Raw genomic sequence first — 26785 nt, 5'->3', positions numbered from 1 at the left:
AGTTTTCATAGTAAAATGGTGGGGGAAAATGGAGCAGAAATATAGATACATTGATATATAGATATTACAGGGCTATGAGATGAACTAGGCACTTTGTGGGAACACTGCCAGCTTTTTTTTTTTTTTTTTTTTTTTAAGGCAGGGTCTCACTCTGTTGCCCAAGCTGGAGTGCAGCTTTCACTGCGGCCTTAACCTCCTGGACTCAAGCAATCCTATCTCACCCTCTTGAGTAGGTGGGACTACAGGTGCCTGCCACCACACCCAGATAATTTTCGTATTTTTAGTAAGAGATGGAGTTTCTCCGTGTTGGCCAGGCTGGTCTCAAACTCCCGAGTTCAAGTCATCCTTTCACCTTAGCCTCCCAAAGTGCTGCGATTACAGGCATGAACCACCATGCCTGGCCACTAGCTTTCTCTTGTATGGTTCATAATACACATTTATTTCACTAGATTAAACATTGCTTCCTTTATGATATCATCTAGTAACAATGAGAAATCAATAATCAAAACAAGAAAGGTCAATGTAAGACAGATTTGGAAAGATACATCTTGTCTTGCTTTATCTTTGATGTTTTAGGACGAGCATATACCTCCACGGAAAAGGCAGTGTAACCATACACTGGGGATAAGGGAATGATGAGTAAAACAAAGCTCTTGCCCTTATAGATCTTACAGTCTAGGTGTGGCTGTAGATCATGTAATCAAATAATTATTAAATAAATGTAAAATTACTAGAGTCACAGATTTTTTTTTTAAAGGAAATATGAACACCCATAAGAACATGGAATGGGGGATGGAGGTGTCCTAATCTAGTTGAGGGGTGTAACTAGTGAGGTGAGAGAAACCCCCCTGTGGAAGTGACCTCAGCTGCAATCTGAGGCATGGCGAGAGGGGGTGAGTGCTGCAAGGGGAGGGAACAGCATGTGCAAAGGTGCTCTATCAGGAGTTGGCCAGGCACTTCAGAGGACACAAAGCCAGTGGGGGTGAAATGCAGAGCTCGAAGGACAGCTAGATCTTGCAGGGCCTCGTTGGTTACATCCTCAAGCTAAAAGCCACAGAATGGCATGGAGGGGTTTTTAAGTGGGCAAATAAAGTGGACTGAGCTCTACTTGTCAATATCTCTCTATTTGTTTTTTTTTTTTTTTTTTTTTTTTTTTTTTGAGACAGAGTCTCACTCTGTTGCCCAGGCTACAGTGCAGTGGCACGATCTCAGCTCACTGCAATCTCTGCCTCCAGGGTTCCAGCAATTTTCATGCCTCAGCCTCCTGAGTAGATGGGATTACAGGCACACACCACCATGTCCAGCTAATTTCTGTATTTTTAGTAGAGATGGGGTTTGCTATGTTGGCCAGGCTGATCTCAAACTCCTGAACTCAAGTGATCTGCCAGCCTCGGCCTCCCAAAGTGCTGGGATTACAGGCGCAAGCCACCACCCCCAGCCTGCTTGCCAATATCTCTCTACCTGTGTTATAGAAAATGGGATCTGGGGGCAGGAGTGTGAGTGTGAAGACTGGTTAGGAGTCCACTGCAGTAACTCAACAAGATGGTGGCAGAGAAGATGATACAGATGGATTCAAAGGTATTGAGGAAGTAAAATGGAAAGGACTTGGTGATGAATTCAGTCCAGGAGGAGATGGAGAGAAAATGTCCAATTCTGATGCATAATGTGATTCGGCTGTGTCCCCACCCAAATCTCATCTTGCATTGTAGCTCCCACAATTCCCATGTGTCATGGGAGGGACCCGGTGGCAGGCACTTGAATCATGGGGGCGGATCTTTCCTGTGTTGTTCTTGTGATAGTGAATAAGTCTCATGAGATCTGATGGTTTTATAAAGGGGAGTTTCCCTGCACAAGTTCTTTGTCTGTTGCCATGTAAGAAGTGCCTTTCGCCTTCTGCCATGATTGTGAGGCCTCCCCAACCATGTGGAACCGTGAGTCCATTAAACCTCTTTTTCTTTATACATTACCCAATCTTGGGTATGTCTTTATCAGCAATGTGAAAATGGACTAATTACAATGCACAAAAGGAAGCAGGAAGGGCCACACTTGGACCTCTAGCATGGGCCTGTTGGGCTTGGGGTGTCTTTTGAAATGCCTGAGGGAGGGAGTGAGTAAACAGCCGGATATTCTGATTTGGGGATCAAAGTGAAGTTTGGGTGGGAAATGTAGGCCTGGGAGTCATTGGCAGTTGACATCTTGACTTTGGCTGCTAAAATGTTCAAGAAGGAGAGTTTCCTGGGGGCAGGGCATTCACTTGCATGGGAAAAAAATTACATCTTTATTTTCTCTAACCTCTAATGAAATCTAAGCATATTTTTCATCTATGAATGCAGGCAACAAGCCACAGCAGGATTAGCAGGACCTGTGATTTTTGTCACCATTAGAAATCACAGATATATTCACATCTCATTAAATTTGTTGCAGATGTCTCAAAATACCCTTTATGCCCATCGCTTGTCATTTAATGTGCTAATAAAGAAGCATGTATATTACTGAATCACAACTTTCTAAAAATATTTTGATGACTATTTCAATAAAAGTGGGTTCCTTTGAAAGCTCGTGTATCTCATTTTATGTTTTTGAAAATATTATTCTGAGAAGGGGATCTAGGGAGTTTACCATGCAGCCAAAGAGGTTCGCAGCACAAAAATGGGATAAAACACCAGAGAAGAGAAGAGAGCCCATCCTCGAGGAATCCCAGGGTTCAGAGCCTGGGTGGAGGAGGATGAGAAGTGGAGAATGAGAAACCGCCCCTGGAGACAAGGGGAAACCAGGAGGAGCAGGCGGCTTTGCAGAAACTCAGAACGTCCAGGAGGGGCCGGTGGCCAAGTGAATGCACCTGAGGTCAAGCACAGTGAGGACAGAAAGAGACCCGCTGCGTGCAGAGACGGGGAAGTCATTTGCTGAAGAGCCATTTCTGTGGAATGATGAGCATGGAAGCCAGATTGGAGTGGGCTGAGGAGTGAGTAGGAGGTGGGGAAATGGAGTCAGTCAGTGTAAATAATTCTTTCGAGAACTTTGGCTGTGAAGGGGAAGAAATAAGTGGAGGGGAATGTGGGATAAGGAAGGGCTGTTCTGTTCTCTTTTTTTTGCCGAGAGATCTCAGATCATGATTAAATGCGGATGGGAAGGCTCTGGCACAGAGCAGGGGATCCAGGTGGGAAAGGGATGAGCCCCAGGCTCACGTGCAAGGCAAGGTGCAGGATCCCAGGCACAGGTGGAGAGGGCGGGTGATGGTGGGAGACAGGGGCTGGAGTAACAGTAAGCTGAGGAAGTTTCCAGCTGAGGGACACTATGGCGTGAGGTGGAAGAGAGGAGGGCGTGAAGATTAGGGAGAAGGAAGACGGTTTGAGGAGGAAGACAGCGTTGACCAGAGAAGCGGGGCAGCACTGAGGAATTCCAGAGGCTGTGGCCTTTCAGCGGCACCATTTTTGAAAGTTGAATGACTTTTCTGCAGCAGTGGCCGGTGGCTTGGATGTGAGGCAGGAGACGATGGATGGGTGGGATTTCACCAGACAGGTGTAAAAGAAGACAAAAGGACAAGAGAATTATTAAAAGGGTCAAGCACAGGACCTAGGCTGTGTAGGCAGGACACGTCAGTGCGGAGGGGACAATCACAGGGCAAAGAAAGAGGAATCTATGGGCGAGAGGTTCCCCAGAGGTCAAGGAACTGTCACTGTGGAAATGGTTAAACAGCAGAGCCGGAAGGTCTGGAGACTTGTGATGATCCAGCGATTTTGGAGATGAAATTCTTTTGGGTGATGATGCCGCCTGGGATGTACTGTTGGGGATGGGGGTGGCAGAGTGGGACGGAGGAGGCACTTGAGGAACTTGGGATCTGAGATGCCAGGATGTGCCTGGCTTAGCCTGGAGGATGCTGGAGTCAAGGATTGTGGCGGAAGATCAGGAGATGTGGCGGGGACAGAGACTGAACTGTCTGCCAAAGTCTGCACTTCCAGGGGACTAACAGTGGCAGGAATGACGAGGGGGAGAGGACGGTAGAATGAAACAGCACAAGCCTCAGTGGACGGTGTTTCCAGTGGAGCCTGGTGGGCAGTGGTCTGGAGCAGCACTGTGAGTAGGACAGCCTCAGGGAAAAGCCAACTTCACTGTGGCAGGGAGGGAGGGAGCTCTGAGAAGCGGTCTGAGGTACATTTCCTGTGCTGCAGGGAGGCTGCCCTGCTCACCACTTCCCAGACCTGCCGCCCCTCCGTGACTCAGGGTCTTCCTTCCTCCTGTAACATCCTCCCTACCACAGCTCCCAGCCCCACCCCCAGATTCCCAAATCTTGTCCGTGACTTCAGATCCAGGTTAAAAATCTGCATCCTCAAAGGTCAGGCGCAGTGGCTTACACCTGTAATCCCAGCACTTTGGAAGGCCGAGGTGGGTGGATCACGAGATCAGGAGTTTGAGACCAGCCTGGCCAAGATGCTGAAATCCTGTCTCTACTAAAAATACAAAAATTAGCCGGGCGTGGTAGCATGTGCCTGTAATCCCAGCTACTGGGGAGCCTGAGGCAAGAAAATCACTTGAACCTGGGAGGTGGAGGTTGCAGTGAGCTGAGATCACACCACTGTACTTTAGCCTGGGCAACAGAGCAGAACTCCATCTCTAAAACAAACAAACAAACAAACAAAAACTGCATCCTCTATGGAGCTTTCCAAGGTGTCCCCCTGGCCTTTTGTTTTTTTTTTTTTTTTGTTTTTTGTTTTTTTTGAGATGAAGGCTTGCTCTTTAGCCCAGGTGAGAGTGCAATGGTGCAATCTCTGCTCACTGCAACCTCTGCCTCTTGGGTTCAGGTGATTCTCCTGCTTCAGCCTCCTGAGTAGCTGGGATTATAGGCACCTGCCACCACACCCAGCTTATTTTTGTATTTTTAGTAGAGATGGGGTTTCACCACGTTGCCCAGGCTGATCTTGAACTCCTGACCTCAGATGATCAGCCCACCTGGGCCTCCCAAAGTGCTGGGATTACAGGCATGAGCCCAGTCCCCATAGCCTTTTTATTATGCTCAGCAGGCACTGTTCTGAACTACAGACATGTGTATAATGCCTTAGTTTACCAACACTGTCAGCCACCTGAGGGAGGGGGCGTGGCTTGCTCATTACCATCCCCATGGTACCCAACACGGTGTCTTGTACACAAGTGACTTTAGTTTATTTATTTATTTAGAGACAGGATCTCATTGTGTCTCCCAAGCTGAAGTGCAATGGTGTGATCAAAGCTCACTGCAGCCTTGAACTCCCACCTCAACCTTCCAAGTACCTGGAATTACAGGCTAATTTTTAAATTTTCTGTAGATAGGAGATCTTGCTATGTTGCCCAGGCTGGTCTTGAACTCCTGGGCTCAAGTGATCCTCCCAACTTAGCCTCCCAAAGTGCTGGGATTACAGGCATGAGTCACTGCACTGGCCCTTAAATGATTTTTAATAAGTACTTTGGTTTTAAAAACTGGAAACATTTTTCAAAATAGAGAATTTAAAGAAAATGTAGTAAACAAACACAAAGCGCTACTTACAAAGGAAAAAAAGACATTTTACTATAATCTCCTCTCACACAATGTCTGAGCTGCTAAGATCAATCAACACAGGGAACCCTTTGGGTCAGAGGTCACCAATTCTCCGCACCAACAATTCACAGAGCTGGGATAACATTTGGTGCTTGTGTCAACCCGGCCACATGGCAGGATCACTCTGGTGCAAGGATGAGGCTGTCGTGCTTATCTGTCGAAAAAGGCAGGACAACTTTCTGGAAGCATTCGCAATTCAAACGGACAGTTCTCCCATTTTAATGTCGTGCCCTATTTTAAAATTACCTAGAGGAACTCAGACAAAGCATAGAAATAAAGGAGAAATGAAGTGCTGCTGGCTTTGCCCAAGATAGTTAGTACTTGCTTGCTCCATTAATGCTGAAGATCTCCAGCACCCTGGTCTGCCTACAGAGGGGTTTGCACACCAGTATTCCAATTACTCTATACCCTAATCATAAAAGAAATAGCCAGTTCAGTCTGGTGAGTTATCCGCCAGAATCTTCATCCACAACAAGATGACCTCCCTTATAATGTACAAGTGAGTCCTGGGTCAACGTCGGGCCGTTCTGAGTTTCCTCGGTTTACTCAGAGCTGCAACCCTGCCGTTCTTACGCCTTTGCATCCTTGCCTACCTGTGACCAAAGGAACATGGTGTTTTAAAGAAGCCATCTGTCCTTCTGTAGAGTGGTATGCCAGGAAAAGAATGTTCTGTTTAGCTGGCTACTTTGGTCACCACTTGTTCCAGGGTTTCAAAAGGGTCTGATCATAACTGACTAATCTTCTAGCCCGAATGGCCACTGCAGATTGGCAGCCTTACCAAACCATTCTCCTGTCAATCACTTCAAACCAGGTCAGGAAGCATTCTCCACTCCAAGTCATATTATCCCCTTTCTTCTCTTGCCCAGGGTAAGGATCCCTATTCTGGCAGTTACGGTGATATGATTATGACTTTTGATAGGTGCACATTCCTAAAACATTCTTGCAACCAAGGTGAGAGGTGGGGCTCAGACACTGGACCAAATTGAGGACTAGTTAGAACCGGGACGGGCTGGAAGCAGCTTTCCATAAGACATGGCCACCAATGTGCCATGTCAGTTTACCATTGCCATGGCAACACCTGGGCGTTACCATGCCTTTCCATGGCAATGACCTAACGACCCAGAAGTTACTACCCTTTTCCTAGAAATTTCTGCACAATCGGTTCCTTAATCTGCATGCTATTAAAAGTAGGTATAGCCTGAGCGAGGTGGCTCATGCCTGTAATCCTAGCACTTTGGGAGGCTGAGGTGGGCTGATCACCTGAGTTCAGGAGTTTGAGACCAGCCTGGGCAACATGGTGAAACCCCATCTCTACTAAAAATACAAAAAATTAGCCAGGCGTGGTGGTGGGTGCCTGTAATCCCAGATATTTGGGAAGCTGAGGCACAAGAATCACTTGAACCTGAATCGCTTGCAGTGAGCCGAGATCCTGCCACTGCACTCCAGCCGGGCGACAAAGTCAGACTCCATCTCAAAAAAAAAAAAAAAAAAAAAAAAAAAAAAGTAGGTATAAATATGACTTCAGATCAGCCCTGAGCTGCCACTCTGGGCACACTGCTGATGGGGCAGTCCGGCTCCACACGGAGCAGCCCCTCTGCCGCTGCTGTGCACCGCCACTTCAATCAAAATTGCAGTCTACCACCACCGGCACACCCTCGAACACTTTCCTGGGCAAAGCCAACAACCCTCCCGGGCTAAGTCCGAAGGCTGGGGCTCACCAGCCCTGTGTCACAACTGTTTGTTACCAAACATGCACTGGGCTCCTACTATGTGCTAGGCATTGGAAATATAACCACAAACAGAGCCTCCTCTTTTGACTAGCTCCCAGCCTAAGGGAGGAGGCAGACAGAAAGATGTACCCCATGGTGGGCATGAGCCCAGAGGATGTTCTAAGAATACAAAGAAAGGATGAGCAAAACCACTCGACCCCCAGGAGAAGCTCCAGAAACTTTTCTCAGAGGAGGTGTCCTCAGAGTTGAGGGTGCAAAAAGGCTGGTCAGATGAGCCTAGGAGGTATGCAGGGGTCAGGCATACGAGGGCCTTGGGTACCTTGCAAAGGTGTTTGAATTTGATCCCAAAGACAATGGGAAACCACTGAAGAATGTTTAATAAAGGTGTGTTATGATCCAATTTGATCCTAGAGGGATCTCTCTCTCTCTCTTCCAGCAGCCGGGAAGACTGCCTGTAAGGGGAAAGGTAAAGACAAAATCATTAGGGAAATGACAATAATCCAGACAAATAAATCCCAGCACTTTGGGAGGATGAGATGGGTGGATCACTGGAGGTCAGGAGTTCAAGACCAGCCTGGCTAATATGGTGAAACCCTGTCTTTACTAAAAATACAAAATTAGCCGGGCATCATGGCGCACGCCTGTAGTCCCAGCTACTCGGGAGGGTGAGGCACGCAAATCGCTTGAACCCAGGATCACGCCACTGCACTCCAGCCTGGGTGAGAGAACAGGACTCTGTCTCAAAAAAAAAAAAAAAAAAAAATTCCAGACAAGAAAAGAGAGGGCCCTACAAAGGCAGGTAAAAGTGGACAGATTTGAGGGAGAGGAGAGGAGACAGTCAGGCTTCAGTGTTTGATTGCTGGAAGTAGGAGGAGCAGCAGAAGGAAGAGAAGGCGGAGTCTAAGATAATTTCCAGGATTCTGGCTTGGGCAGAAATAAGAACTTCAGGAAGAGGAAACAATTTGAGGGGAGATGATGATGTATTCAGCACCTTGAGCCTGAGGGGCTTGTGGGACCTGCCACAGTGAACAGAGCAACAGCTAAAATGGAAAACAAGCTCAAAGGAAAATTCCCACAGATCCGCACTTGTCAAACCGTGGGCTGCACATTCTCTCTCCATGACGTGCATTTCAGGCTCCAGAGGCTGCGTGCAGAGCTGCGTTCTTACCCAGTGCACCTCGAGGGCGCAGAATCTGAGCTAGAGTCAAGAGGGCGGCTGTGAAGAACACCACGCCAGGTGTTAAGGGTGACTCACAGCCTCCCGGGGTGGGGCCCCTTGGCAGCTAGAACCAGCGTGTGCATGCGTGACCTGCCTCATCAGCACACAGGCCTGGGGCCAGAAAGAAGAGAGGCCCAACCCACAAGGAATCTGACAATGGGCAAGCAGAAGTTAGAGAAAATTAAAAGCATGACTCACGGAACACATATGCCACATCCTAAGCCGTGGCTGCTTTCATGACACTGTTAAGGGTGTCAGTGGGTTGACATTGACAGATTAATGGGAGGACATCTCCCCAAGAGCCGTTTGAAAGAGGAGAAGCTGAAGGTTTCACGGACAGGATAGGATGAATAAATAGGGAACGAAAGGAGTCATGCAGATATACCCAGGTCATAGAAAAACACAAAATGCAAATCGAGCCAGCCTCCACGGACAGCTGAGTCACCAGAGAGCTAATATTTGCTAGGAGCTGCAGTATGCAAAGCATTGTGCTATGGACTATGCAGGGCTGGTTTCTGGGAAACAAAACCCCTTCCTGGCTCATGGGGTCCTGTTTTGTTTTTGAGCTTGACCATAATCTGGAGTTGTGCTGTGCCATGGAACTTTCTGCAGTGATGGAAGTGTCCTAGATCTGCATGGTCCAATATGGCAGCCAGGTGGCTGAGTGCGGTGGCTCACACCTGTAATCCCAGCACTTTGGGAGGCCAAGGCAGGCAGATCACCTGAGGCCAGTAGTTCAAAACCAGCCTGGCCAACATGGCGAGACCCCGTCTCTACTAAAAATACAAAAACTAGCCGGGCATGGTGGCAGGCACCTGTAATCCCAGCTATGCGGGAGGCTGAGACAGGAGAATTGCTTGAACCTGGGAGGTGCAGGTGGCAGTGAGCCAAATCTCACCATTGCACTCCAGCCTGGGCAACAGAGCGAGACTCAGTCTAAAAAAAAAACCAAAAAACAAAAAATAATATGGCAGCCACTGACCACACATGGCTCTTGTGTGTGTAACATGTGGCTACTGCCACTAGGGATCTACATGGTTCATTTAATTTTAATTAATTTAAACTTAAAGTTTAATTGCCACATGTGCCTAGTGGCCACTGTATTGAAAGGCACAGTTTTAGACCTTTGCTGCTCTCATGCATGGCTGGACATTCTAACTTTTTAAGCCACTGCAGACTACTTGAAAAGACTTTATTTTTTATGTTAATCTCCAAAACTTGTGTGGATTCTCATGAACAAAACAATTACAGTGTTTATGTTGGGTAACAGCCTTCCTCTAGAGGCGCACCTTGCTTGCTGGTAGAGTCAAGTGACTTCATTGATGTGAAGAGCACACTGGGCCAGGCCTGGGGCACCGCCAGCTGCTTCTCGGTATCAGGTTCACTGCCTACACCTCCTTCCGATGTAACCTTGAGTCCTGGTGACCTGGAATCTAAATATTTAGCTGCTCGGTTGCCAACAGTGAAAGGACTAGAATCTTATTTTTATTAGTAGAGCAAATGGTGCACTTAAAAAACTGACAGCGATCTCTACCTTCCTTCCCAATGAAGTAAATGCAGTGAGAACGTGTCCTCAGTCCTTGAGGCTTGTGCATTTGGAATGACGTCCTTTCCAGCAAGGATACAGGATCTTGGAAAGATGAGACGGGCCCGTGATGTGTTGCTTTCTAGAAGCTTGTGGCTCACCACGTCCTGGGCCAAATAATCATTTTCATCATCTTCTATGGGGAAATTGGGGCTCCTGTCCTCTCTCTGTGAAGGTTCGTGGGGACAAAATTCCTTCCATGCCTCTGTCAATCACAGCAAGCTCCTCTGGGCCAGCAGCTGTCTCGTGGGTGCCCAGGAAGGAGGGGCACTGCTTTCTCCTCATATCCAGAAGCCTCTTTGCTTTTTAGTCCACTAAATTACCCACTTTCTAGTGGGTTATGCAGAGCCACTATTTATTTCCCTGTTAAATTCCAATCTGATTAAACAGTTCACAGGGTTGTATATAACTATAAAGGGTCTAAAATTAAGTTGCTGTATTAGGTTGGCTTTTAAAAATATGGCCTGGGACTGGGCTGAGGAATCCTAGGAGCCTCAGAACCTTCTCTTCCACCAATACCTGTTGGAGCATCACTTGCAGGTATATTTGGACACCAAGACAGTTTATAATGTACTGTAATGTCAGTGTGTCACTCAGGAGTCTCCCTTGTTTTCACAATGATCCCACGAGATATGAATAATAAGAATCTCCTTGATGGGAAACTGAAGTGCTTGCAAGTGGTTTGCCTGAATTCACACTACAACAAGAGGCAGAGCTGGCCCTTCATAAATGCTTTCTACTATGCCAAGCCACGAACATAAATGTATTTAGGAAGTACCACTCTAAAGAACTTCTCAGCCCAGGTTTGATAGATATTGCTTCACCTTGGACTTAGATGCAATCCAACTGCTGCATAACCAGTGGTTAGAGCCACTGATTGTGGTGAGGAGGTTATGCCAGGATGAAGCAGCCACCAGGTTAACTGTGTGTTTGGAGATCTGCCCACCTCAAGGCAGTTGTCTGGAAGGATACCTTGACACTGAAGCCATTATTTGATGGTAAATGCCTTGTTTGTTCCAGGCTCATCAGAATTCTGACAATTGGAGTCTGGGTTGAGGAATGAACAAGTGATGAAAATTGCAATACAAGTGTCAAAATTTGGTAGTGGTAAGATGCACATAGTGACTGAACAGTGGAAAAATTTCCATGCATTAAGCAATTCACTTTCATAATAGCCACTCAATCACAGACGGAACCTGACTTTACAAATCAGAGGCAAACGCTATTTCGAGTTTTCAGGTGCTGCAGTCTCTAGGAGGAAATGACTTGGGATATTTCCACCTAGGGAGGAAGGCTTTGTTTGGGTTTACACCATCTCACTGAGCTGTATCATTCTCCTGCTCCTTTCTGATTGACCGAGGATCTTTTGCAACTCTAGTGCCTGATGCAACATTCAATCCACTGAGCTCTGGATATTCGATCTGTCTGGCCTTGGTTCTCTTTTGAGACACGCCAGCCTTCTTATTCCCAGCTTCTCCTGAGAGACTAGCTCTGGGACCTCCCTGGAGTTGTGGACCCTGTGGGAAGAGGCTGAATAAGTTCTGCATCCCCTCAGGATGGGCAGACTATACTCTGAAGGTTTGCAAACAACCACTTTTTTTTTTTTGAGATGGAGTCTCGCTCTGTTGCCCAGGTTGGAGTACAGTGGTGCCATCTCAGCTCACTGCAACCTTCGCCTCCCAGTTTCAAACAATTCTTCTGCCTTAGCCTCCCAAGTAGCTGGGACTACAGGCGCATGCCACCACGCCCAGTTAATTTTTGTATTTTTAGTAGAGATGGGGTTTCACCATATTGGCCAGGTTGGTCTTGAACTCCTGACCTTGTGATCGCTGGCCTTGACCTATCGAAGTGCTAGGATTACAGGCGAGAGCCACCGTGCCCAGCCAAACAACTGTATTTTAATAAAAACTGGGGTAAGGGTTCAAACCTGGGAGGGGAATCTCAAAACCAACCCATGATTTTGGAGGTTGAAGATTTCCTGGATCTGGTTTGAGTCTCATAAAAGATCTCTGGCTTCATTCATAACAAGCAAAACCCAAAGGATTGAGCCAGACAGGATGGACGTTGTGATAGCACAAGTTGAATGGCTGTTAAGAATGATGCATTCAGTGACACTTCCTCTCACCCTGCCCTTCCTCTGCTTTTGTGGCCAGAGGCAAATCCTCCAGTATCCCCCAGAGAATATCTGCAATGCGGACAGCAAAGCAGAGGTGAGTTTCACTGTGGAAAATTTTGATTGTGTCACTTTTCTCAGTAGAGAAGATGGGGCCTTGATGACATTTGTACAATCAGGGCTCAAACCCTTGGGATATCATTCTCTGGAGAAAACTGAGATTATGTAAGCAATGTTTCTTGTTCTCTGACACACTGAGGGACAGTGTCATAATGCAAACATAAAATATCCTGTCCTCGTCTTTTAGAGAAAAAATTGTTATTTTTTTTTTGGTTTTTTTTTTTTGTTTTTTTTTTGCATTTTACTACTTTTTTTTTTTTTTTTTTTTTTTTTTTTTTTTTTAATGTTGTATTGGCTGCTCCTGAATGACTACTGGGTAAATAACGAAATGAAGGCAGAAATAAAGATGCTCTTTGAAACCAATGAGAACAAAGACACAACGTACCAGAATCTCTGGGACACATTTAAAGCAGTGTGTAGAGGGAAATTTATAGCACTAAATGCCTACAAGAGAAATCAGGAAAGATCTAAAATCAACACCCTACCATCACAATTAAAAGAACTAGAGAAGCAAGAGCAAACACATTCAAAAGCTAGCAGAAGGCAAGAAATAACTATGATCAGAGCAGAACTGAAGGAGATAGAGACACAAAAAACCCTTCAAAAAATCAATGAATCCAGGAGTTGGTTTTTCGAAAAGAACAACAAAATTGGTAGACTGCTGCCAAGACTAATAAAGAGGAAAAGAGAGAAGAATCAAATAGACACAACAAAAAATGATAAAGGGGATATCACCACCGATCCCACAGAAATACAAACTACCATCAGAGAATACTATAAACACCTCTACACAAATAAACTAGAAAACCTAGAAGAATGGATAAATGGATAAATTCCTGGACACATACACCCTCCCAAGGCTAAACCAGGAAGAAGTCGAATCCCTGAATAGACCAATAACAGGTTCTGAAACTGAGGCAATCATTAATAGGCTACCAACCAAAAAAAGTCCAGGACCAGACAGATTCACAGCCGAATTCTAGCAGAGGTACAAAGAGGAGCTGGTACCATTCCTTCTGAAACTATTCCAATCAATAGAAAAAGAGGGAATCCTCCCTAACTCATTTTATGAGGCCAACATCATCCTGATACCAAAGCCTGGTAGAAACACAACAAAAAAAGAGAATTTTAGACCAATATCCCTGATGAACATCGATGCGAAAACCCTCAATAAAATACTAGCAAACCGAATCCAGCAGCACATCAAAAAGCTTATCCAACACCATCAAGTTGGCTTCATCCCTGGGATGCAAGGCTGGTTCAACATATGCAAAACAATAAACGTAACCCATCACATAAACAGAACCAATGACAAAAACCACATGATTATCTCAATAGATGCAGAAAAGGCCTTTGACAAAATTCAACAGCGCTTCATGCTAAAAACTCTCAATAAACTAGGTATTGATGAAACATATCTCAAAATTATAAGAGCTATTTATGACAAACCCACAGCCAATATCATACTGAATGGGCAAAAACTGGAAGCATTCCCTTTGAAAACCGGCACAAGACAGGGATGCCCTCTCTCACCACTCCTATTTGACATAGTGTTGGAAGTTCTGGCCAGGACAATCAGGCAAGAGAAAGAAATAAAGGGTATTCATTTAGGAAAAGAGGAAGTCAAACTGTTCCTGTTTGAAGATGACATGATTGTATATTTAGAAAACCCCATCGTCTCAGTCCATAATCTCTTCGAGCTGATAAGCAACTTCAGCAAAGTCTCGGGATACAAAATCGACGTGCAAAAATCACAAGCATTCCTATACACCAATAATAGACAAACAGAGAGCCAAATCATGAGTGAACTCCCATTCACAATTGCTACAAAGAGAATAAAATACCTAGGAATCCAACTTACAAGGGATGTGAAGGACCTCTTCAAGAAGAACTATAAACCACTGCTAAACGAAATAAAAGAGGACAAAACCAAATGGAAGAACATTCCATGCTCATGGATAGGAAGAATCAATATCGTGAAAATTGGCCATATTGCCCAAGGTAATTTATAGATTCAATGCCATCCCCATCAAGCTACCAATGATTTTCTTCACAGAATTGGAAAAAACTACTTTAAAGTTCATACGGAACCAAAAAAGAGCCCGCATTGCCAAGACAATCCTAAGCCAAAAGAACAAAGCTGGAGGCATCACGCTACCTGACTTTAAACAATACTACAAGGCTACAGTAACCAAAACAGCATGGTACTGATACCAGAACAGATATATAGACCAATGGAACAGAAAAGAGGCCTCAGAAATAACACCACACATCTACAATCATCTGATCTTCGACAAACCTGACAAAAACAAGAAATCGGGAAAGGATTCCCTGTTTAATAAATGGTGCTGGGGAAACTGGCTAGCCATATGTAGAAAGCTGAAACTGAATCCCTTCCTTATACCTTAGGTAAAAATTAATTCAAGATGGATTAAAGACTTAAATGTTAGACCTAAAACCATAAAAATCCTAGAAGAAAATCTAGGCAATACCATTCAGGACATAGGCATGGGCGAGGACTTCATGACTAAAACACCAAAAGCAGTGGCAACAAAAGCCAAAATAGACAAATGGGATCTAATTAAACTAAAGAGCTTCTGCACAGCAAAATAAACTACCATCAGAGTGAAGAGGCAACCTACAGAATGGGAGAAAATTTTTGCAATCTACCCATCTGACAAAGGGCTAATATCCAGAATCTACAAAGAACTTAAACAAATCTACCAGAAAAAAAAGAAACCACCCCATCGAAAAGGGGGCAAAGGATATGAACAGACACTTTTCAAAAGAAGACATCTATGCAGCCAACAGACACATGAAAAAATGCTCATCATCACTGGTCATCAGAGAAATGCAAATCAAAAACACAATGAGATACCATCTCGCACCAGTTAGAATGGCGATCATTAAAATGTCAGGAAACAACAGATGCTAGAGAGGAAGTGGAGAAATAGGAAGGCTTTTACATGGTTGGCGGGAGTGTAAACTAGTTCCACCATAGTTGAACTGAAGACAGTGTGGCGATTCCTCAAGGATCTAGAACTAGAAATATTTGACCCAGCAATCCCATTACTGGGTATATACCCAAAGGATCATAAATCATGCTACTATAAAGACACATGCACATGTATGTTTATTGCGGCACTATTCACAATAGCAAAGACTTGGAACCAACCCAAATATCCATCAATGACAGACTGAATTAAGAAAATGTGGCACATATAAACCATGGAATACCATGCAGCCATAAAAAATGATGAGTTCATGTCCTTTGCAGGGACATGGATGAAGATGGAAACCATCATTCTCAGCAAACTAACACAGGAACAGAAAACCAAACACTGCATGTTCTTACTCATAGGTGGGAATTGAACAATGAGAACACATGGACACAGGGTGGGGAACATCACACACCGGGGCATGTCACTTGGTGGGGGGCTGGGGGAGGGATAGCATTAGGAGAAATACCTAATGTAGATGACGAGTTAATGAGTGCAGCAAACCAACACGGCACATGTATACCTATGTAACAAACCTGCACGTTGTGCACATGTACCCTAGAACTTAAAGTATAATTTAAAAAAAAATGTTGTATTGGGTAGGGGTGAATAATAAAATTATTGGGAAATAAGATCCATATAAACTGTACTATAGAAGCTATTTCACAGAATTACTTTTATGTATATGACCATGGCCTTTTTCAGAAGTGGTCTGAGTGTTTTGCAATGATGGTTTAAAGAATGCACAATTTGTACAGCAGGAAGAAGAAAACTATAGGAATCTGACACCAGCTTGTCCCATAAGCTTAAGTGTGAAAAGGAACATAAAATTTCAAATCCTGAATATCCCAGATGCATGAGTATTGCACATAAAATGGCCGTGACTATGCACATGAGCCTCTGCATGAAAGTTCCCTGCAGAGGAACCCAGCTGCCCACTTGTTTAGCAATTCCAATCTGGGAAGACTGCTGCGTGCTACTGTTTGACTTAAATTATATTTTCTTATCTATCCTTGATCTTATTTCTGAGTGTAAAAATGTGAGAATTTATCTTAATGCTAAAAATGTGTTGTTCTAGCCAAACTAGATTTAATTTTTGCATTAATCTCACTCCATAAGTTTAATCAGCAGCAGGCATTATATTTAGTCTTTGACTAACAGGAAACGATCCAGGCAACGTGTTCTTGGTGCTGCCAATATTGTGAGAGAGTCTGTTTCACCTTCAGACTCTAGGTGAAATATTTTATTGTGTGATTTTATATTCCTTAATAGAGAGCATATCTCTCTCCCAGGGATACATCTGCATCTATAAACATCAATCACTGATGTTTTTAAGGTGTCCTTTGAACGTTAAATAACCACAGTGTGAACATCTTAGATTAAAAAAGAATTCTCAACAAGAACTTGATTGATATCGTGTATTCAGGATCTATCTCAGAATCCACACCACTGGTAGGACAGAGGGAGTCCCTCCTGTAGAGTATATTTCAGGCATTAAATATTAAATAGGAATTCATAAAAGGCATATTACTCATCTTAAATCAATTCACCATGCTAACAATCAGTGTTGAATACAGCTTGTGGTATTGTGCTCTTACATAGGATAAGTAAAATTCTTAGATAAGATCTTAAACATGAAAATACGATCCTAGAGCTTAGCGAATCGGAGCACCTTCTCTGGGGGTCAGACTGCCTAGAATGGAATCTCTACCACACTGGCTGTGAAATCTTAGGTAAAGTTTTGCAATTTCTGTAAGGCCCAGTTTTCTCATCTGTAAAGTGGGGCAAAGATGGATAGATGGATGGATAGACAGATAGACAGATAGATTGATAAGGAGAGGTGATAGATATATACATTTATAAGAATTAAATAAGCTAATATGTATAAAGTGCTTCACATAGTGCCTGGAATGTTGCAAGCACTGAAATAATGGTAACCGCTTAATTACTATTACAATGATACTATTATTAATCATATTATCATATTGTTATTATCATCATATTGTTATATCATTCTAGGCAAAAATATTTAAACAATTTCCAATTATTACATGATATAGTTATTACCACATTTTACTCTCTTCCTTCATCAGAAATAAAAACTAGGCCCAATCTTGCATCAAGTTAGACCATATGCCACAGAGATGACGCTGTGCTTCAGAAGGCCCAGTGCCTCCAAATCTTAAAGAGTTGCGGTGCTTCTCATCTGGATGGTGTCTTATAGACCATCTGTTTCAGGACCTTTATCTACAGGAAAGAGGAGTGAGGCCCAACCATAGTGAGACGTGAAGACTGCAGAGCTGGGAGCCACAGGGGTGGTGTCCCAAGGAAGGGAGTTCCCAGCCCTGGGCTCCTTCCTGCCCCTGGCTCTCCCTGCCCTGACCTTTGGGATTCTGCAGCATCTCCTTTTTGAGTTGGCTTTTTCCTAAATCACACACACGCACGCACGCGCACACGCACGCACGCGCACACGCACGCACGCGCACACGCACCCCACCACCACCAGCAGCAGCAGCAGCCCCAGGAGACTGTCTCCCAGAATTCTTCATACCTGTTTGGAAGATGACCTGCTAGAAAACCGGGATCTCTCAAAACTTGTCTCTTGCCCCCAAAACTGATCACGTTTCTTCTCATTTGGGTCTCTTCTATATTCCTGTCGTCTCAGACAAGCCTGAAGAACAACAACAAAATGTCTGTCTTAGGACCATGGCAAGCTTGGGTAACTTTATGCTTAATTCCAATGGTGAGGAGCATGAAATGAATGGTATGCATCTCCAGGTGTTCATCAAATACCTCTCACCAAGTATAAAGACCAGGTATCACTCTTCCCTTTGCTTAAAGCGCTAGGTCAGACGTATTAGCCATTGCTTTAATGAATTCAAACGATAAACATACTGAGAGGCATTTTGTCAAGAATGTACCCAACTGTTGCCTTCTCAAGGAGGGCACCTGTTACATCTTGCGAATTTCTCTTTCTGGTCTCATTCTCTTCATGGCCCCTCCCTCTTCCTACCTCCACTATACTGTGACCCTGGAGATGACACCCTAGTTGTGGGATGAGAATTGTCAATGTCAGAGCATGTGCTATTCCCTGCACTTGGAATCTCCTCCGTTAGCTCTCTTGGCAAAACCGCCTGATATACTAATAGCCTGCTGCTGTGGCCTCGCTTCTCTTTAGTTTCCGCTGCCTTCTCTTCTCCAGGCTGAATTAACTGTCAGAGTTGCAATGCATATTAATTTAAGCTTGAATTATACATATTTTTTTCCTATTGTAGGTACTTGTTTGTGGTTTTGAGCCTGTTTCTCCTGCTGATCATTGAGAACCCTGAGAGTAAGGACAACTTCTTATATTTGAATCCCCCACCATCCAGCATTTAATTTTAGCTGAACTGCAGCTGGCCCGGTGCCCAGTGGCTCATGCCTATAATCCCAGCACTTTGGGAGGCCGAGGCAGGTGGATCACTTGAGGCCAGGAGTTCAAGACCAGCCTGGCCAACATGGTGAAACCCCGTTTCTACTAAAAATATAAAAATTAGTTGCGGTGGCATATGCCTGTAATCCCAGCTACTCAGGAGGCCGAGGCACGAGAATTGCTTGAACCTGGGAGGCAGAGGTTGCAGTGAGCCAAGATAGTGCCACTGCATTCTAGCCTGGGTGACAGAGCAAGATTCTGTCTCAAAAAATCAATAATAATTTTAGTTGAATTGCATTTTTGCTTTGGAGGAAAATATCAATCCCTAAGTGCAAAATAAGAAAAATAAAATTACCAATGAAAATAATTCCCCATTTTTTTTAACAAAATTAAAATCTGGTACTAAAATATTTCTCCTATAGTACTAGGACTGAACAAACCCAAGGATATCATGTACTAAGGAAATTTCAACTGATTTTAAATACCTCAAAATAGTAAAAGAGGTTTTTTTCCCCCCAGGATGGAGTCTTACTCTGTCACCCAGGCTGCAGTGCAGTGGCATGATCTTGGCTCACTGCAACCTCCGCCCCTGGGTTCAAGCGATTATCCTGCCTCAGCCTCCTGAGTAGCTTGGACTACAGGAGCACGCCACCATGCCCAGCCAATTTTTGTATTTTTAGTAGAGACAGGGTTTTGCCATGTTGGCCAGGCTGGTCTTGAACTCCTGACCTCAGGTGATCCACCTGCCTCAGCCTCCCAAAGTGCACCTGGCCCAGTAAAACTTTTTTGGAGTATTTCTATATTTGCAGATCCAGTAGCCCAATTCAACTTTGCCATGCCAGGGCCAAATTATCCACTGTCATAGAAAACAAATTTGAAGTAAAGACCAAAAATATTGTTTCTATACTAGGCCTGACAACTGCCCTTCCTGGCTGGATTGAGAAAGGAAAGATTCCTTCAGCACATTTCACGCCCTCTGTTAGAAAAAGCATCCCCTTCCGTGATGTAGTAGGACTTACCAGAATTTCACGCCATGCGTAAGCCTGACATTATGCTGTAAGGTTAAGAATAGAAATGAACCGATACTAACAAAACTTTTACTCCTCCGAATTGGGATAGTTATTCACACGGAGTTTTACATCTGAATTGCAGGTGACGCCCTAGCCTCCGGGCTCATCACAGCAGCCAAGTGGTCACCTGCAGGAAGTGGAATCCTAGATTCTGGGCAGAAAGATGCAGTTTCACTCCAGCTTGCTTGGGAAGGGATAACATCCTGTCCCACAGTTAATCTTATTTTCAAAAACTATGCCACATAGATAGTAAGTCGTCATAATAAACACTGGATGCTGTTTGTTTTAATAATTTCAGCAAGAAATACCAAAGAACACTAGACAGTAACCATAATAAATAAGTTAAACAAAACAAACAAAAAACAGCCAATCATAGAGAAACCCAGGTAAAGCTAAAGGGAATTTGCTGGAGAACGTAACGAAGTTCAGTTAAATACGTGCCTTTTTTGTTCTAATCCTTTTACAAGGACTTCAAATGGGAGTCTGTGTTTGGAAAGAGCACTGGTGTGGAGCGCTGTTTCCGAAAGGGGCAGATGTCTGTGCGGTCCTAACCTACTGGTATTGAAGGCAAAAGAAGAAAATGCTGATGGGCTGAAAGTGGAGGAGGCAGTGTTAGCAAATGCACGCAGGACCAAGGCAGATTTTGTGGGATGAACAGAATTCTTGTGGGCTGAGTGTTTTTTGAAAATTCTCTCCAAGAATGCATACGACTTAAATATTTCTTTACCAAAAGGGAAGGAGGAATAGATTGGTTTGCAAAGTTGAAAAAAAATTTTTTTCCCTCTAGTTCCTTGTTCCTCTTCTTACAGAGGAGCAGAACAAACCAGTGGCAAGGCAGGTACTTAAACTTTTATCTTGACAGAGCCAAGCAATCTTTCTGTGTAAATCAAACATCAATCCTCTCAAAGTTATAGCTTTGCTGAGAAGGAACACGGGGCAGAGCAAATATCCAGACTTATAGTTGTAGAAGCAGCAAGAACCTTGCCTTATCCCCTGCCAGGGCTGCTTTTCTTTGTATTTGTAATTGTACATGATTTTTGGTCAGCTGTTGATGTTGTTTTTGTGTGGAGTGGGCTGGGGGAGCCTAAGGTGACTGGGCAGGAGAGGACAGCATCCATGGGTCAGAAGAGGAATGGATTTGTAATTCAAAACCACCAGTGGCTTCCCTTACCCTGGACTTTAAAAACATTCTCCCCTTTCAATTGCACGTGTCAGGATTCGGATGGCTATAAATAAGTCTCTGATCATGTGGCAAAACTGGCCGAGGGCAGTCTTGAAATTGAAGGCTTCAGGTAACTTTTTACTTTTTCCTTCTGGGGAGAATCAGGGCCTCTTCCTTCCCTCTTCCATTGGTGTTGACCCCCACCCCACAGTGCGTCCCCCTGACTGCAGCATACGTAGTTGGGCTGCCTTCTGTGCAGAAGGTACCACTGTGGGGGCAAAATGCGGAATGTGCATCAATGTCTGTGGGGATGACGTGGGTTTTGTGACTCACTGTAACTCAATCCTGGTAAACATGACAATCCCCAGCTCTGCCACTTTCTAACGTCGTGACCTTGGGCGAGCTGACTAATGCCATTGATTCTTGCTTTCCTCATCTGTAAGAGGAAGCTGCAGATTGTTGACAAGTTAACATCAACAAGGTATACAGTTGGTGATATGTTAATAGTGGCTGGCCCTTGGGGACAGTTCAATCAAAGGTGCCTACCACCACCATCACCATCACCATCACCACCACCACCACCACCACTACCATTTCCATAACCATCTCCATCACCACCACCACCACCACCACATCCATCACCACCACAACCATCACCACCCACCACCACCACCTCCATCAACCACCACCACCTCCCATCACCACCACCACAACCATCACCACCACCACCTCCATCACCTCCATCACTGCCACCACCACCACGTCCATCACCACCACAACCATCACCACCCACCACCACCTCCATCAACCACCACCACCTCCATCACCACCACCATCACCACCACCTCCTCCATCACCTCCATCACCACCACCACCACCATCACCACCACCACCACCATGACCACCATCACCTCCATGACCACCACAACCATCACCACCATCACCATCTCCACCTCCATCACCACCACCACGACCACCATCACCTCCATGACCACCACAACCATCACCACCACCACCGCCACCATGACCACCACCGCCACCATGACCACCATCACCTCCATGACCACCACCACCTCCATGACCACCACAACCATCACCACCACCACCACCATCACCTCCATCACCACCACGACCACCACCACCTCCATCACCACCACCACCTCCATCACCACCACCACCATCACCACCACAACCATCACCACCACTACCTCCATCACCACCACCACCATCACAACCACCACCACCACGACCACCATCACCTCCATGACCACCACAACCATCACCACCACCACCACCTCCACCTCCATCACCACCACTACAACCACCACGACCACCACCTCCATCACCACCACCACCTCCATCACCACCACCACCTCCATCACCACCACCACCATGACCACCACTACCACCACCACCACCTCTATCACCATCACCACCTCCATCACCACCACCAACACCTCCATCACCACCACCACCACCTCCATCACCACCACGACCACCACCTCCATCACCACCACCACCTCCATCACCACCACCACCACCTCTATCACCACCACCACCTCCATCACCACCACCTCCATGACCACCACCACCACCTCTATCACCACCACCACCTCCATCACCACCACCACAACCATCACCACCACCACCTCCATCACCATCACCACCACCACCTCCATCACCACCACCACCACCTCCATCACCATCACCACCTCCATCACCACCACCAACACCTCCATCACCACCACCACCACCTCCATCACCACCACGACCACCACCTCCATCACCACCACCACCACCTCTATCACCACCACCACCACCTCCATCACCACCACCTCCATGACCACCACCACCACCTCCATCACCACCACCACAACCATCACCACAACCACCTCCATCACCACCACCATCACCACCACCACCACCACGACCACCATCACCTCCATGACCACACCATGACCACCACCACCTCCACCATCCTCACCACCCTCACCACCACCACCTCCATTACCACCACCACCTCCATCACCACCACCACCACCTCTATTACCATCACCACCACCACCACCACCACCGCCACCACCACCACGTCCATCACCACCACCACCACTGCCACCACCACCACCACCTCCATCACCACCATAACCATCACTACCACCACCACCACCTCCATCACCACCACCACCATCACATCACTACTATTTCCATCACATCTCCATCACCACCACCACCACAAACATCACCACCACCACCACAAACATCACCACCACCACCACCATCACCACCACCAACATCCCCACATCACTCCCCAACCCCCACCACCCATCTCACCTCCCCACCCCCATCACTCCCACCACCACTGCCACTCCCATCACCACCAGCAGCTGCCACAGCCTTTTAATTGCTGTTCTCAATCCCATTTCCTGGTTTATTTCTATTACTATTTCTAAAGTCAGCCTTTGCCAAAGTGTATGACTCTGATGTTGGTCACAGAAGAAGAGAGAATCTTTCTGTCTAGTCCTGAGGTTCATCCTTGTTTTTCTGCCCTGTAAGTAGAGATCTGTTTCCTAAACTCCAGCCAGCCAAATGAGCAGCTCCTGCTCTCAGTCATTCAGGGTCACAATGAAACTGCTTCTCTTCGGCATTACAGCTCTCTGAGTACACAGTTGTGCTCAAAGTTCCTTTTGTTTCTTTCATTATCAATCTGATCACTCTAGTCATTATGTGACTTCAGAAGCCATGTGCCCCAGGAACACGTCCCAGCCTCATAATTCTGGTATAAAGCCATCAGAACCACGACCCGACTTTACATCTCTGGCCAGAATGGCATCTGTTCCTCTATCTCAGGACGCACTTTGAGAAGTGGGAGTTGCCACTTCCTTCAGTTGGTTCCTTTTTGTTGTTGTTCTTGTGATCTGACTTGTATATCCCAGAGTCTGGCGTTTTAATTGTCCTCGGTGACATTATTAAAGTTCATTAATTTTAAGAGGTCAAGAAATCAAAGGCATAAAAACAGTTTGAGATGGTATTCCCCTCCAGCTAGTTTTTGTTTTTGTTTTTGTTTTTGTTTTCCTGTTTTGGCTGTGAAGAGTAAAGCAACACACACCTCAAAGGTGAGCCAGGAGGAGAATCCCCCACCTCTGTCCCTATGGGAAGAAAAGTTGACTTATCCCTATTCCAGCTCCCTGAGTGGACAACTCCAAATCCTCGCCACCTGCTATGAAGTCACCTATCATGTCCTTGAACACATGTATATTGAGACATTTAGTTGTTTGATTTGTACTTGAAAGAATCAAGGTGAATAAGTGACATGAAATGAAACCAATTTGAACATATTTAATAGATTATCAAAAATCATTCTGAAATGCTAAGTGTAATCTTTGCCTTCAGTTTTCCAGTGGACATTAATGGCTAAATTCTGCCTCCAGTTACATAAACACATTTGATTAAAAAAAAAAAAAAAGCTAGACAGCATGAAAATCCTTGAAGCAATAGAGCCAAATTCTGAGATGGCATATAATTATATACTAGTTACCAGATTCTGAAATAGCATGCAATACGCCAAATAGATGTTTATTTCCTCTTGTTTTCTCAAAAGGGTCCCACCCAACCACTGAAAGGAGTAGTATCAAAATAACTCAGGGTGAGTTCAGCCCTCATCTCTTGCTGCTAGCACACAGACCTGCAAAGGCACTGAGAATTTGGTGCACACCAACACTTAGCATATTGTAGGCTGTAGCAGGAATGGTTTACACAAGAGGTTTCTAAAGCCTTCAATTGGAGCCAGTTCATTAAAGGTGAGTCGAGTACAGGAAGGCACACATGCCATATGCATATGATTTGGGATTCATGTCTAGTTATTAGGTCTTACACTATTTGTACGCCCTGAAATGGGGAATCCCTGGTCACACTGGACCTGGAGTGAAAGCTGGGATTTCCATAGGAAGTAACTGGCCAAACTCACTGATGATCCAGAGTGCCAATATCCACCCGCCACAAAGTTACCATAGCGAATTATCTAAATACACATGGGCGGTCTATGGGCTGAGTTATTGAGAGGTCACTAACATCATGCAACTGATCCGTTTTTGTTTTTTTTTTAGACAGAGTCTTACTATGTCACTGAGGCTGGAGTGCAGTGGCATCATCTCGGCTCACCACAACCTCCGCCTCCTGAGTTCAGCTATTCTCCTGCCTCGGTCTCCTGAGTAGCTGAATTACAGGTGTGTACCACCACATCCAGCTAATTTCTGTATTTTTAGTAGAGACAGGGTTTCGCCATTTGGCCAGGCTGATCTCAAACTCCTGGCCTCAAATGATCCACCCGCCTCTGCCTCCCAAAGTGCTGGGATTACAGGCATGAGCCACTGTAGACCACTGCCTGGTCTACATCATGCAGTTGATTCTTAAACCACTACTTTAAATTCTTTCTGGAACAAGGCAAGGGGTAGATTAATAATATAACTAAAAAAAAAAAAATGCTGCTCCCTGCAAAGTAGTTACTGTGGGTTGCCATTTACTTACTTCAATGATATTTAGAACATCTTACAGACAACCATATTTATTTTTTGCAGACCTTGTGGTAAGTGGTTTTGAAAATGGTCAATGAGAGTGGATTTGACTTTTAGGAACAGTCACAAGTCAGCCGGCTCTAAGTCTGACAAGCTTAGTTAGTAACCAAGTTAGGCAACACGGGCTTTCATGAATGTCAAGGCAATTGGTTCAGCATTGAAGAGGGAGACTCAGCCCCTGCCCTTAAGAAGTCGTGGTCCAGGTTGAGGGGATGTCACACAGAAGACAATGTGCAGCCGGGTGTGGTGGCTCACGCCTATAATCCCAGCACTTTGAGAGGCCAAGGTGGGTGGATCACTTGAGCCCAGGAGTTTGATACTAGCCTGGCCAACACAGTGAGACCTCCGTGTCTCTATAAAAATACAAAACATTTAACTGGGTGGTGGCACATACTTGTGGTCCCAGCCACTCAGGAGGCTGGGGTGGGAGGAAAACTTGAGGCTGGGAGGTTGAGGCTGCAGTCAATCGTGATTGCACCACTGCACCCCGACCTGGGCAACAGAGCGAGACCATGTCTCAAAAAAAAGAGAGAGGAAAAAAAAGACAATTTGCAATGCAGTTTCATAAGCTCTGTGCAGGAAGCATGAAAAGAGTGCTGCAGTACTAGAGTGGTGGAAATATTCTAAAGCCAGGTGATAGTTATGGCTGCAAACTTGGTAAATTTACTAAAAGTAATTAAACTGTACACTTAAAACAGGTTGAATTTTATGATATATACATTTTTTTTTTTTTAAAGATGGAGTTTCGCTCTTGTTGCCCAGGCTGGAGTACAGTGGGGCTATCACAGCTCACTGTAACCTCTGCCTCCCGGGCTCAAGCGATTCTCCTGCCTCAACCTCCTGAGTAGCTAGAATTACAGGTGTCTGCTACCATGCCCAGTTAATTTTTTGTATTTTTAGTAGACACGGGGTTTCACCTTGTTGGCGAGGCTGGTCTTGAACTCCTGACCTCGTGATCCACCCACCTCGGCCTCCCAAAGTTCTGGGATTACAGGCATGAGCCACTGTGTCCGGTTGATATATAAATTATAACACAATCAAGTGTTTTTTTTTTTTTTTTAAGATGAAGTCTCATTTTGTCACCAGGCTGGAGTGCAGTGGTGTGATCTCGGCCTACTGCAACCTCTGCCTCCTGGGTTCAAGTGCTTCTCCTGCCTCAGCCTCCTGAGTAGCTAGGAATACAGGCGCCTGCTACCACACTCAGGTAATTTTTTGTATTTTTAATAGAGACAGGG

General features: G+C 45.3%; 1 protein-coding gene across 8 annotated transcripts in view; it reads right to left on the bottom strand.

The window, feature by feature from the left end:
• MARCHF10 (membrane associated ring-CH-type finger 10) overlaps nt 1–26785 on the bottom strand; it is a 111046-nt gene that overhangs the window by 72916 nt on the left and 11345 nt on the right. For all 8 annotated transcript variants that reach the window (XM_050764833.1, XM_050764832.1, XM_050764836.1 and 5 more), the window contains one exon: nt 17887–18006. In XM_050764833.1, coding sequence (XP_050620790.1) covers nt 17887–18006 — 120 coding nt within the window. The remainder of the gene's footprint in view (nt 1–17886; nt 18007–26785) is intronic.

The sequence above is a fragment of the Macaca thibetana genome, chromosome 16 (genome assembly GCF_024542745.1).
Source record: "Macaca thibetana thibetana isolate TM-01 chromosome 16, ASM2454274v1, whole genome shotgun sequence".
Taxonomy (NCBI): Eukaryota; Metazoa; Chordata; class Mammalia; order Primates; family Cercopithecidae; genus Macaca; species Macaca thibetana.
This window is presented reverse-complemented; position numbering and strand designations above follow the sequence as displayed.